The sequence below is a fragment of the Sparus aurata genome, chromosome 1, assembly GCF_900880675.1.
Source record: "Sparus aurata chromosome 1, fSpaAur1.1, whole genome shotgun sequence".
Taxonomy (NCBI): domain Eukaryota; kingdom Metazoa; phylum Chordata; class Actinopteri; order Spariformes; family Sparidae; genus Sparus; species Sparus aurata.
The window spans coordinates 22,973,550-22,988,405 of record NC_044187.1 but is presented as its reverse complement, the minus strand read 5'-3'; the positions used below and the strand labels follow the sequence as shown (position 1 = coordinate 22,988,405).

Genomic DNA, 14,856 nt, shown 5'->3' with positions numbered 1-14,856 from the left:
GTCAACCTCATATTAGCATGTCGTGTAAGGACGTCCTCCAATCACAGGCTTGAGTATTGTGCCAGGATCCAATCATGGACGGAGCTGTTAGCTTGTGGGCGGTGCTTAGGCGGTGAAAACGCCCTCTCCACCCGCACCTCTATCAAACCCGTTGATATAAAGAGAAGCAACCAGAAATATGCAGAGAGACCGGAAATACAGCGTTTGTGCTTTCAAATTACACTCTAAATACATCCCCTCCGAAGAACTACGGGGTCATAAACACAACCCATTAACCCATAATCAGTAACTCCTCAAATAAACAATTTATAAATTATTCAATGAAACACCGATTTGACCTTAAAAATCAAATTTGCATGTTTTATTTTGAAAATTCAGCCGGAAGCGCGCCATCTTCTCCTGGTCAGTTTGACTGTGATCCGCTCAGACTGGACTGGAGGCAGGTTGATTATTGGGAGCCACCAGCTAGGACAGACAATGATGAGGCGGTGAAGTGCTGCTAATGAAAGTGTAATTCGCGTGTATCCTATCAGATTTATAGATATTCTAACGACTTGTGCAAAAATGACGACGACCACGACATTTCAAGGGATGGAGCCCGGTTCTAAAAGCAGTTCCAGGTAAAGGCGTCGTTCTGTAACCCGTTAGCCACCATGAAGCCAACAAGTCCAGAATCCTCTGCCGTTAACCTCAGCGCTTCATAGGTTCAAGTTAAATATAAGACATTTTCTCCTCCGGTCGCTGTCTGTAGGTAACACTAAACCGCTTCGAAACGGTTACGACGGAGCATGGGAGGATGCTGCGAGGATGCAGCTCGGTACCACACCTTCCCGTTTTGTCTGCTGGGATGGACCATTCCCATTTTCAGCAGCGCTAGCTAGCAACGTAGCACACATGTACCCTCCCTTTTGTAGCTGGGGAAAGCTGCTTTGCTAGCGAGTGCAGACCAGACGTTAGAGTTAAACGTAGGCCTTGTTTGGGTATGCGCATGCATCGTTGCTGTTTCGTGTTTTTTGCCTGACAGCGAAATGTTTATGAAATCTGTCTCTCCAGCGGGGTGGGGCCCCAACGGATATCATCTATCGAGAAGATCAGTGAGGTACAAAAAGACATCCTCTGCCTCTAGTCTACCCAGCATATGGCCTCAGTGAGGCGAGGGCCATGATACAGCTGGCTACACCTGACAATAACCCGAGCTACATGTGTGTTTTTCATCATGGAGATGCAGTGAAAGGAATCCACACCCGCTGCTACTGAAGTGATGCTAAACACTGGGACGATGCATGTTTAAGGAATCAATGTTCAAATGAACGAATTAGTTTTCAGTCATTCATGTGGTAATTATGGTACATTCCATCATAGCGCGAGAATAACAATGTAATGAAAGCATAACAGGACCAAATGCGTTAAGACCAATGCATTTACCTACATGGGAAAGCAATATCCAAACAGCAGAATGTGTATTTTTATCCATAAAGGTAAAATGTGTGACAAACAGGCATCATAAAGAAGTGCTGTAGCACTGCAGAGATGCCCTGGCTTTCTCATCTTCTTCTGTATGACATGTTTGTTTGGTTCAGACTGCAAATGTCACATCATCATGGGTTTAAATAGTTTTTTCCATGAAAATCAAAATGGAAGTGACGCATGAATCATCACGTCCACAACTCCTGAATCATATTGCAATCATAACAGTATGATTTTTTACCAGATCATGCAACCATATGATCTTACCTTTCGGTTCTAGAGAAAAAGACAAAATTAATATGGACATAAAGCAGTGTAAAGACTACCCAAAGGATACACTCTGACTACACACCTGATTTATGTTAGTGCCACGAAATAAAACCAACCTTCGTAGAGGCCATTTTAGAGGCCTTAGTTTGTGTTGATGTTCAAATGACAGGTGTTCTTAATATTTAGTCTAACTTAGTTGGTATGAATTCTGTCGACAAAATCTAATCCTTGAAATAATGACATATTATCATTGTCACAGGTACTACCAATAATAACATCAACTCACCCACACAGCTGGCATAACAGTAACCTACCAGTAAAGTCCACATACGGACAGTATAAGGACCGCTGTAATCCCTTAGTGATTTAAGGGTCAGTTTGAAACATTAATGACATGTCTGATGTGACCTTTCCATCTTGCCCAAGGCTAGCAGGTCTTTCCTTCCCAACTTGAGTCTAGCAGCCCTAACAGTGCAAAGATCATCTACAACCACCGGGCTGAGTTAACATTGATTTTTTTCCCCCTTGATATGGTAATGTAAATGGACAGTGATTTCCCATTGATTAATCCTGTGCATCCCTAGTCTGACTTAAAACAGTTAGGTATGTTATTTTTGAAGTCTCCATGCTGACAATAGCCATGGCTGGATGCATCATGTTTATGGGTCGTCTGCATGTAGCTATGAACAGTAGTTCAGTAGTGATGGAGGGAATATTCCTCAGGTTTTGGCAGAACATCCAATTCGACTCAAGGATGAACCGATTAGATTTTGGTGGTCAACATTCAGGGTTAAAAAAATGTTTATGGCCATAACTCAATTATTCATACACTTATTAAGACAAAATTTCACACGAATGTCTAATAAGGATAAAATGATGAAGTGATGGCATTTAAGGTCAACTGCACTGTGGCAGCAAAATATTATTCAAAAACCCTTTTTTGGCCATTATTCAATGCCTCGGTAGAGTACAGTACTAATATACGAATTGTTGACGCCTTTTTTTTGGCGCCCATTGTAGAGATAATCTGTACTGCTGGATTTAACCTGTGTGAAGTAGAAGCCACTTTATACAGTTCGTAGCCTCTATGCATGTTCTATCTGTATCAGCTCAATTGCCCAACATGTCAGCATATACAAGGAATCTTGGTGCTGTATCTTAGGTAACTGGACTTGGACTGGTTTCAGTTTCTTGAAGCCGTTTCACCTCTCATCCAAAAGCCTTCTTCAGTTCCGTCAGACCTCTTGGATGAGAGGTGAGAGGTGAAACAACTTCAAAAAACTGAAACAAGTCCAGTTGCCTACGATACAGCACATAGATTTTCCATGACCTGGATGACTTTGAACCTTCATCATCATATACAAGGAATATAACTGTTTTTGTTTAGCTCAGTGAACTTACACACTAATATACAAAACAGTTGTCCACCAGAAGCTCAATGGTTTTGCTGATATTGAGCTTCAGGTGATTGTTGTTGCACAGCTCTCTGTAAAGATAGTCTCTAAATAAAGACATACAGTTTCTCACTGGAAATTATTGGAGCTGGAATCATACCTGTCAGTATAGTGATGATTTTAATTGCACCAAAGACTACACGTATTACTCAATGTTAAATTCCTTCAAAGTCTTCACTACATAGATTAAATGGACAGACACGGATGTAAACTACATCTTGACTGGTATACAGAAACATACAGCCATCAGGCAGTAATTCTGTTTTTTTAAATACCTTTAGAATCGAGAGAAGATGCTTCAGAATAACCAGTGAATACAATCAAGGTGTCAGTAACAGTGTTCAATATCTCTGTCTTTCCAGGGTTTTGCGCCCTCCTGGTGGCGGCTCCAACATTTCACTTGGTGCAGATGAGGAGAAGCCTCCTGTCCGGAAAAACAAGATGGCCTCCAGTGTTTTTGCTGAGCCAGAGGACCCATATGCTAATCGAAGGAACAACCCGCCAGGTACTATCTACCCCATCCCCAAATATTTGACTGTTTTTGTCTAAAAGCTTATTACTTGCTTTCTCATATCCATGGGAGACACAAAGTTTTCACTGCAGGTTCTACTCTTCCTGCTAGACCAAAGGAATCCTCTTCCTCCTCTAGGCTGCTCAAAACCTCAGACAGCTTTGAACTCATAAGATTATCATCGTTTGTCTCCAGTGATGCCACTTGACATAACAGAATAGGTTTAGGTGCCCAAAGGACAAATGGATTTCTCTCATTAGATATTCAATCACTGGTGTTTCTCCTCTTAGAAGGGTATTCTCAAGCCTGCAGAGATCTGAAATATTCATGTAGAATTGAGCTCTCCAAAGTTCTCATCAGATCACAGTGTTTCTTGAAATATTTAAAGATCAGTTTATATTGCTAAAAGTAATAATTATACAGTATTTTTTACGACTTCTTACATTCTTGACCCCGTGCTGGGTCACATTTCTAAATGTAATGTGATGCACAGCAAATTGTTATTAAAAGAGGAAATTAAACTTAGTGGGAAGTAAAAGCGACACTGGGTATGCATTTTGATCAGGTTAAGTGGTTCCCATTTTTCAGAGCCCTGCAGCACACAGAAAGTCAAACAAATGCACCCATTTCAGCTAAAATATGTGCAACAAGAGATTTGTCTTGCTCTTACTCAGAGCCATTGCTGTATTTGAAAGTTCTACCTTGAATATGAGGGAGAGGTGTAGAAATCCTTTGCATCATTGAGGAAACAGAGCATAATCGAGAGTCTGCAGCTTATGTTAATTGTTGATTGTCTGGACCTAAAACTATTGTTAAGTAAAGCTGCTATGTGAAAACAATATTATTGTAGAGGACATAGACATGTAAGGCACTGCAGATGGATACATGTTTTATTTTTGGAATGTTTATGTATCGAGAAGATGCAGCTTTTATTTTGTAGGCTGCTGTAGTGTGATTATCGGAACGACTCTGTGAATAAAAGGGGAATTTAAATGATGAAAACACAATTGATAGTGAAAGCCATAATCCAGATTGCTGTCACTGAAGTGTGCATTATGTTGGCTAACTCAGGTCTGGTTACAGACTTTTTTGAGCATGAAGATGGATCAGCAATTCTTTTCTATATCCTCTGACAGAAGGCCTATTTTTTTCCATTTGACATGTTTAAATTTGCGGGATATAAGATTTATATGTATTTAGTGTACTTTGAATATGCGGTGGAACACTGAATATAAATAAAAATCCAGGGTAAATCTTGCAACCTTTGCTGATTTTTCAGTTTTTGGGTGCAGCCATCTTTGTTGGACCCTGTCACTGGCGTCACAATACAGGCCAGCTGAAACTCAAGACAGCACGTCTGGTGATGGCCCTTAAAGGACTCCAGCCATTGATATGAATGAACAGCTGTGAAAAGTGTTTACTATGTAATTCGGATAAAATGTCCAGAGCTTTTGTGTTAATGTGAAAACTTCTGTTTTTCTGAGAACCACATCAAATGAGGGGTGGACTATAACATATGATTCCCAGTAGCTTTGCTGTTATTGGCGTGTCGGAAGTTGGATGACATCATGAGGACATCTGTTGGGGGATGAAATAAAGGTTAGATGATAATAATGAATAAAACAAAATATAATCTCTATCTAATATTAAAGTAGGCAGTTGTGGAAGGAAAATAAATCTGTCAGGAAGGTAAGAAATTTATGGTCAGACAAAAATATTCTAGTCTCATTTTTAGCTATTCAATCATTAATTTCAAATATTTATATGAGTCCAAGCAAAGAGCAGCATCCTTTAAAACCGGAAACTGTTATTTCTTCATAAGATTAATTTCCAAATTAATTTCCAAATAATGTAGGTCTTCTCTTGATATAGTGCAGTATCTAACAGCCTGAATAAATAGTCTCAAACAAAATAAAAATGTTTTGTCTGTTTAAAAATATCTAAGGAAACCTTTCATGGTAACAGGATGAATGCGCATTAGAACTTTCACAGTCTTCCTCTAAACTTCCTTCTTCCTCATCATGATTCATCTTTGTATGACGTGCCGTCCAATGATTAATGTCCACTCCAAGTTGTTCCCTTTGAAAGTTTATATTGAATTCTTCAAAGAACAAAAAACTGGTAGAAACTGTGAGCAACGTGCTGTAAATGGAATTGTGCGCTTCCAGGTCAGCCCCTCTATCCAACACCGACATCCAAGTGACAGGTGAAATTATATAGGTTAATTAAGGGGTCCATCCACATCACCACACCAAAACAAGTGAAAATAACCAGAAAACAAAAATATGGCTCCTACAAAGTATTATGGACCATGATATAATGGGTTCAGAGTTATGTTATATATTTTATATTGAACAGGCAGAATCTAAAACTACACACCATGTTCAGGTAGTATAGTTGTAACCTTGTTACTATTCCCCTTTTAACATCATGTCAGTATAGTGCAGTATGTAAAAGTAGCTGGCAATCTGTTTTCTTGCAAACACACAAGGAGCCCTCTGCACATGATATCACCTGGACTGTCTAAAATAAGAGCTTTATGAGGTCGGTTGGCAACAAACCTGTTTTACTGTGACAACATTAAACTCTCACTCATGCAGCACAATCTGCCTGTCTGATGCACAGTTGTATACCCACTTTGTTCAAAACACTCACATTGCTGCACAAATAAGGTTTGAAGCGTTTGTATACCAGCTACAGTTGAAGGCTAGTGAATTAAAATGCACACTATTTTCTTACAAGGATCTCAGTGAAAACCCTCTGGGATGGTCCTCTTTTAACGGGCTGCTTATGCTGCCGGCATAAGCGACAAGACATCCCTACACATAATTGAGATTCTATCAGTTATAAATATTTTTTTTAACAAACATAACTTTTTTATTCATTTTATTATAACAGAGTTACAGACAATGCCTGGGAAAACTAGCCTATTGTCTGTGTTATTTTCATCATTATTGCTTACCAAAAAAAAAATAAAAAGAGAGAGAGAAGCTCCTCAATCAGAAGCTAAACAACAAATTGTAAACTTAACATGGGTAGTGCGGTGCAACCAAGGTCTGTAGTTATGGTTATTAAGCCATTAGGGATCCCAGCCAGATGTTTAGCTGTATTTTTTTTTTGCTGGGTCAACGTTACCAGTCAGTCCAGGTCCACGGTCACGCGTCTGACGGGGGTCGGCAGTCGGACCGGTGTCAGGGGCAGTAACGGTCCTCGAGCAGCCCCCCTCTCCACTGCAATCTGCCCCCTTTCTTCCATCTCACCTGCACCTGTCATTTTTTCTGGAGTTGCCTCTGTTACTCTCCCTTCATCTATTTTCCTTGGCTCCGGAGTCTGGCAGAAAAAAATTCTTTATATTAAGTTGTCTGTCACCCGCCATATTTTTTCTTTCTTTTCTTCGGCGGCGCCATAGTTGGTTAGCTAACAAATCTTAAACATACCAGAATATATGCCCGCGCTCTCAGCAGTGGTAGAGCGCAGGCGCTCCTAATGTAAATGATTATTGATTTGTGAATGAATTGATAGGTGGCTTATTTTTGACATATTGATTTTTTTTTTTTTGGCCTTGCGGCAGGTCTCTTTGGCCTGGCGGCCCACCAGGCCTGTACAATGGTAGGGGAAACACTGTATAATGTAGCTGAGTTTTATGGAAATAGAATAGAAATACAATGGCACCCTGCATTAATATACAGATATTTGCTGTTTGTCAGGATTAGAAAATCCAACCATGTTTGAGCAGCCTTACTTATTCTGAGAATAACAATGGCTTGCCTTCCTAGGATACAGTATGTAGTGAGAATAAGGCTGTAACCAAGAGGATTAAAGGTGCAAAGTAACATTACCTAAAATTCAACACTGCAGCGCATGACTGCATATTTTTGTTGGAAATCAACGTAAGTTTGCCCAGAATTATTTGGAAAATGACTTTTGAAATGGAAGTGAAAATTCCATAATCATAAATGTATGGAAAGCACAATAAGCAGCATGTTGGAAATGTGTTTGGGAGGCTGACTTGTAAAGAAAAGGTCAGCTGATTGAAAGTGGTAGCAAATCAACAAAGCCTATAATTCAACTCTGCAGCACATGACTGCATATTTTTGTTGAAGATCAACATCAGTGTGAACAGAGGTATTGTGAGAGTGACATTTAACATGGAAGTGAAAGTTCAAAAATCTGAAATTTCCCCAAAGCAAAATAGGAAGCATGTAGGAAATGCGTATGAGAGGCTCGCCTACAAAGGAAAGTCCAGCCCAGTGTGGGTGATTACATCGGTGGACTGCTCGGGTCTTTCCCCTCACAAGGGCCGCATTTCCTCCTGTTGTCTGCCACTTCCAAAATTATATCTGAGAATAAAAAGATCCCCATTTATGGCACAATCTTCATTTCTGGGAATTTCCAGCGGTGAGATAAATTAGCAAGTGGCACGCCGCAGCAGTCCTGGGTAATTAATGTGAAACACTCTTTTATATTTGGAGGATGTTGAGTGCTGCTGATGTTAAATGCTGAGAAAGGGAGATGGGAGCCAATTATAACAACTGTATTTCCTGTGATTATCTGCGCCGGAGGTCAAGCTTTCCCTCAGAGCAGATGCAGTCTGTAACCCTCACACTGTTGTTTAGTCATGTATTGAGATGCTGTTTGATCTGCCCCTAACCATACCTATTGTTTAGACATACTAGCATTGTCAAGGGATGATAATGTCGGTCTTTCACCAGTTGTTCAGCCACCATGGCTTAGACTGAAACAGAAAACGCAATGCTGTTGACATACTGTGTGTCATGATGACAATTTTGTGTTTATAGAAGTATGAAAAAAATTGCCTGATTTTGTTTTGCACTTTCTGTGTGAAAGCCTATTTATTAAAGCCATTATATCTCATTGTTCTTCCAGGTGGGAAGCCCACAGGAGTGCTGTGTGGTGAGCCGTCAGCACCCCTGAGGAGAGGAGCGAACCCCACCACCAACCACTCTGCAGACGCCCCGGCCACAGTAAGATCATGCCTCTGATCATGAGTTATGGTGGGAATAGATGAAGTGAAACCTGAGAGCAGACACACATATAGGGAACCAACATAAGTTCAAATGTTTTTTTTTTTTTATCTCCGTCTCTTAATGTCTCACAAAGTTAATTTATGTATCAATTTCAAAGAAATCAGGTATTAACACATGACAACTAACTGCATTTCCTCAACAAGTCTGATGACGTGGTACAGAAGTTCCTGTTTTGTAATCTAATGAAATGCTAACGACTCGTTTTATGCTTGTATTTTTTTAGGATGGAGAAAATTCTGTACGCGATATTGGTAAGCACCTGTTTTTCTCTGGTCAGATCACCCAGTTTTACAGTACTTGATACTTAGCATATTGTTTCTCCCTGATATAAGTAATTTTAACACAATGGGTAAAAGACCTGCCCTCAAAAGAATGGAGGAAAGACAATAAATGGACTAGATAGGGAGGAGCCTCCACCGGACAGACATGATGTTTGTCAGTTTTTATTACAATACCTTCTTTATTTACACACACTGCTGGAGGTTTGATCAACAGTGGTTGTTTATACTAAAAACTAATCTCAGTCATTTCTAAAATAGTGGTTCTTTGATATCAGATAGAGGAAGCCAGAAGCTGCTTTTCACTTTCAGCCAGTGATCTTCCACTTCTCTTTTCTGAAGTGACAACTGTTGCTGGCAGATATTATTGCTAGAGATGCACCGATCAGGATTTTTGGGGCCGATCACCGATCACCGAAAGCAGTATCTGCCGATCCTGATATTGCCGATCACCGATCACAGCGTCAAATCCATAAATTCTTCTATATTGTTGTCTTGTGTAACTTTCATATATTTAATTAATGATTCTTCTTACACAACATTGACATTGTATTATTAAGTCTAAAAATTAGGAGATGAGAAAGTATCATGAATAGACCACCGTTTTATTGCAGGCTGAGGCAATGTGCAACATTTCACACTCTAGAGACTCTTAGGGACAACTTGGACTCAGCTTACATAGAGTAACTGTAGCTCACTTGTGGGAATGCATGCAGTCAGGGTGGGAATTTTGTCATTTTAGGGGCAAGTCTATTTGGCCTTCACTTTTCTTTTCAGGGGCACCAAGGCCACATGACAGGGCATAAAGGCCACTGAGTAAAATTTGTTGATTTACCTTTCAGACTGATACCATAACATCCTAATTAAGACATGGATTATGTATTAAAACATTTTTTAATGCCAAAATCAAGTTAAAGTTACATTAGAAAGTAGTTTTTGTTAAGTAGGGTTAGGGAGAGGTGAGTTTTGTGACACCACACTGAATATTAGTGTTATTGAATATTTCTCCAAATAGAAATTCCCCCAAATTATGGCAAAGCACATTTTTTCCAAACAAAAAATTGTAGAATAACCAGCAAGAGACCACTGATGTGTCGAGTGATTTTGGTGACACTACACTCTGAATAATAGTGAAGTTATTGAATATTTTTTGTAGTATCTCTTTTCGGTGTTGCACTTTGTAGACGGTCCCTGCGCCCTCGTCTCACAGCTGGCTGACCATACAGACCAGAGTTAATGTCCAGACGCTCGTTTAGATGAAAATACGGTTCTAGCTCGTTGTCTTCCTTACTACGGTAGGAAAGTTCCGTCGTTTGTGTTTTACCAGGTTTCACTTATGAGTTATTGATCCGGGAAGTTCGAATCTGTGAATATATTTCCAACTTTACCGAACTAAATCCTACCACATGAGTCAGTTACGTATCATGTCAAAACCGGCTGCGCTCGTTGCTGTGCTGTAAGTTTCGTACTTCTGTCCTGAGACGCTGCTGCTGTTTGAGAGGCTTTCACGTGAGATCATCGTGATGATGAGACTCCACCTGCACAAACCGCGGACTCACTGTGAGTGACTACTGTGCACTCAGGTGGCTGTAATTCAAGGCAAGCTCGCTACGCTGACCGGGCCAGGGGCACAGAGGCCACTGTGGCCGTACGATGAGATTTTTTTCACGCTGCATCAGCAAAGTGGGGGGCATGGCCGCGGTGAAATTCCCACCCTGCATGCAGTCAATGCACTGTCTCTATATTTAAACGTCATCTGATCGGCCTGATTTGATCTATTTTGAGAACTCCGATCAAAACCGATAGGGGCATTATCAGCCGATCGCGATCGGTTGCCGATCGATCGGTGCATCTCTAATTATTGCCTCTAACTAATCTTGAATATGCATGTGATGGCTACCTACATGCTTTTGTGCAGGAAGACAGAGGGTAAAGCTGCATGCACCAGCAAAAACACATGGAAATGAACAATGAAAAATGTTACACACTTTTTAATTAGTGTGGTTAACTTTTCACATTACAGGAGGAAAGTCTTGCTGGATGCAGACCATCCTATATCTCTGCTAATGGTTAATGGAGTCTCAACTGCTACTTTGTCAGAATTCATACCAGTGAGGCTATAAGAAAGGGGAGAAACAGCAATCTCTGAAGGGCTGTCAACACCAAGAATGATGACTGTTACAATAACTAATGATAAACATGTGAGCATCCACATTGATGAGCAATGACGTTTTGTAGGGCCAAGCACATGATGTGCGTCGCAGCTGTGTAGGCAGGTTCAGAAACTTGATGTTAATGACCTGATCTGTTACTGCAACTTACTGAAAATCCCTCGAAGACGAGAGGAGTTAGGAGAATCGTTCACTCTGTTAGGAGCCTTGCTGTCTTTTAAAGACTAATGTTTTTTATAATTTGGCTGAGTCAGTTATCCTGCCCATTGTTAAAAAGGTAATCAAAATAATCTTCAGAGACCCTATCAGTGCCAGAGATTATATTTCACCTAATATACGTCATATAAGCGTTTAATAAGTTGTGTTTAAGCAAGACTGTGTTACGACAATACGACCACCTAAAAAGTGTTTCCTAAATTAATTGAATTAAATAAACAAGGTTGGCTACAGAAAACAATTCTTTAAGCACTCCTGCAACATTCTTATATTATTCTGTTGGAAAATGACACCAAAATCAAGCTAACTGATGGCCATTCATATGGATTCTGATCAGCTGGCTGTTGTAAAAGTTCTGCTCTGAAAGTGATCCCAACAATATAATTTGCCACTGTCGTCGTTACGGTAGAGGTTTGGACATCCACTGCAGCTGGAGCGACTTTCAAAATGATCTATTTATAGTTATCGTTTCAGCTATCTTTCTGGAAGTGTATGGCCCTTAAAGGGATATTCCGGTGTAAATTTAATCCATGGTCTAAATCACCGTGAAACTGTGTTAGCCTCCCTCTCGAGAGATCAAGTTAGCAGACCGCTAATTTACGGAGTTTTATCAACCTCAGAAACACTCGCACAACAACAATACACTGCAAAAAATATAAACCGCCACCAAAAAGCCACAAATAATGCTCAGAACAGCACCAAACTTCATCAACATAGTCCGAGGCATCTAACCTCCGCTAGCTTAGCTGGATTTCTACTGAAAAGCTGACTAAATTTACCTCTCTCCTGCAGCTTCCTGTTGACGGGAAGTCCCGACGAGTCGATTACCGAGTGCAGCAGAGTTCCACGGCTCATGGATGAAAATGTATGATTATGACTCCGTGGAAAAGCAATCAAAGTTCATATGTGTCTTACCTGCCAGTTTATAACAGTTATTATCGAGAGCGGACAGGAAAAAGAACGGAATTGAGCATTTCTAATCGCACTCGGTAATCGTCGCGTCGGGACTTCCCCGACCCGGAAGCTGATGGAGGAGAGTTGAAATCTGTTTTTAGCATCCCAATAGCTTCCCTAGCTAAGCGAGCGGAGGTTAGATGCCCCAGACTATGTGCTGAGACCCTATTTGTACTGTTGCTGAAGTTTGGTGCTGTTCTGAGCATTATTTGTGGCTATTTGGTGGCGGTTTATATTTGGATCCATTTACTGCAGTGTATTGTTGTCTTGCAGTCGTTTCTGAGGTTGAAAAAACTAAATTAGCGGTCTACTAACTTGATTTCTCGAGAGGGAGTGTAACACAGTTTCACGGTGATTTAGACCATGGATTAAACTTACACCGGAATATCCCTTTAAGTCTGTTATCATTTAAAAGTACAAAGCAAGAAAAAAAATAAAGATTTTTGTCAGTAGTAGATGTTATGATCAAGGCTGGCTCAAAGTCGAAAGATGTTGACAGTCCCACGTAATGTAGATTTACAGCATGTGTTTAGCGTTGCCTCAGGGTCGAAGTGTGCAATTCGGCAATTAAGCTGAATCTGGCAAGCATCCAAGGGGTGGGCTTTCATGAGGAAATTATAGTGACTTATGTTGTAATTGTTTCCAAATGTAACTGTCACTTCTCTCTGCCTGTGTTCAGAAAACAGCGTTGCTGAGCCTGAAGCAGCTCCAGGACAGCCGGATGAGGCCCCTCCAGCTGAGGATTCTGCTGCAGGGCTTCCGTCCGGCCGCAGAAATCCACCTGGGGGCAAGTCCAGCCTCATCCTGGGTTGAATCCCAGCCAATTGACCCCTTCCTTACATCCGATCATCTCTGAACTTTTTTTTCTTCAACTTTTTTTTTTAAATCAAGGAACCCCAAACCCATTTGTCTGTACCGCAGGAACCCAATCTGATGTCCAACAGACACCAGTCTCCTCCACATCCCCAAGTGCATTGTTTTGATACCTCTTTTTTGAAAACTGTTTTTGTACTGTTTTTATTGTTTGTTTGTTTTGACAGAAGCACTTTATGTATTTCTAATTACATGGTTCAAAGTCTTGCCTTTGCCCCTGTAATGCATTTGACCTGCCAGGAAGGGTACAAGGATCACATTTCTCATATCAAACGATGCCCCTAATTTTTTGCGACAGCACAAGCTGTAGGTGATCTTACAAGCAGCTTCTTGAACATGCGCAAAGAAAAAAAAAGCAATTTTTTTTGCACTGTGTTCAGTTTTGACCCATCTTGCATGCACGTGTGCTCTGAATGTGAGAAGAAACATAACTGTGAATTATTTAATTTTTTAATTTAACCTGTCTGTTGTTTTATTTTTGTGGATAATTGTTGTATTGTTGTTGCATGAAGTTGGAATCTTTCTACTGATTATTATTATTCACATAGGAGCCAAATAGGAACCACATAAATGACTGTCATTGTGATCTGAAAGATGCAAACATTTGTCTTAGGTCCCATGTCAGGAAACAGAATTGGAATAAGCCTTTTTTATATTGTAGTCACAAACCTTAGATTATTGTAACCCCAGTGCCGGTTTTGAGTGCCCTGTGTTTTTATAGGTAAAAACTGACTCCAAAATAAAAAGTGTGCCTGTTTGCGTGTTAGGCTACAACATCAAACAAGGTTGGGTTTTCCCAGCGTTTATCCTACCAGTATCATCGAGGTCTAGTTCTTCCGTTGCGAGTCAATGGAATGTTGTTGGTCCTGACACTTCAGTGTTTCTGGTAAGCCCATCCTAGATTTGACAAGTGACCTTATGACAGCTCAGCCTTTTTTTTTTCTCTGTTTTACCCCTTACGCATTTGTTAACGATCCTTCTCACTGGAAATATACAAGCAAGTCTTTTTTTTTTTGTACATTTCATGTCACATTATTTAAACCAAAATTCAGACTCCCTCCTGCTTCTGTCTTGTTGAGTCACGTGTGTGTGTGACTGCCGTGTCAGCCAGCTGTCATTCAAGAAGATCTACATTTCGGATATATGAAATGTAACTCCTGTGGTGTCTATTTTTAACGTGTGTTATGATGCAAGACATGTTGTTTGCATCCTATACCAATCCCTGTTGCTGGATGTAAGTCACTACAGAAATCTGAATTCAAGAAATGGCACAAGTGGAAATGAACATTAAAAATCAATTTTGACCATGGGTTGTATTTGCTATGTGTGTTGTCTGACCTGTAATGATTGTTGCTGAAGAGATTTCCCCTTGCAGGAATGATCACAGAGAAAGAGGAATACATTTACTTGATGTGACTGAGACTGCTGAAACTTCATATGAGCCTCAGAATTACTTTATTATAGACTCTCAGACTTACCACAAAATGAGGAGTGACGACTGACTGTATTTACAGGAAAACATGTGATCTAAAAGGAATTATCACTCCGCCCTCTGTTTCAGCCTGACTTTGGAAGACATCATTTACCCCCCAATGCAATGATCCCCCAATCAAG

General features: G+C 40.4%; 1 protein-coding gene across 1 annotated transcript; it reads left to right on the top strand.

Annotated features, from left to right (window-relative positions):
• The first annotated feature begins 391 nt into the window (after positions 1 to 391).
• jpt1a (Jupiter microtubule associated homolog 1a) lies at positions 392 to 14,551 on the top strand. Its single transcript, XM_030425588.1, has 5 exons — positions 392 to 620; positions 3,554 to 3,696; positions 8,590 to 8,687; positions 8,974 to 9,001; positions 13,049 to 14,551. Exons 1-5 carry the CDS (start codon positions 565 to 567, stop codon positions 13,180 to 13,182), a joined length of 459 nt encoding a protein of 152 aa, XP_030281448.1. The 5' UTR covers positions 392 to 564; the 3' UTR covers positions 13,183 to 14,551.
• The last annotated feature ends 305 nt before the right edge of the window (positions 14,552 to 14,856 follow it).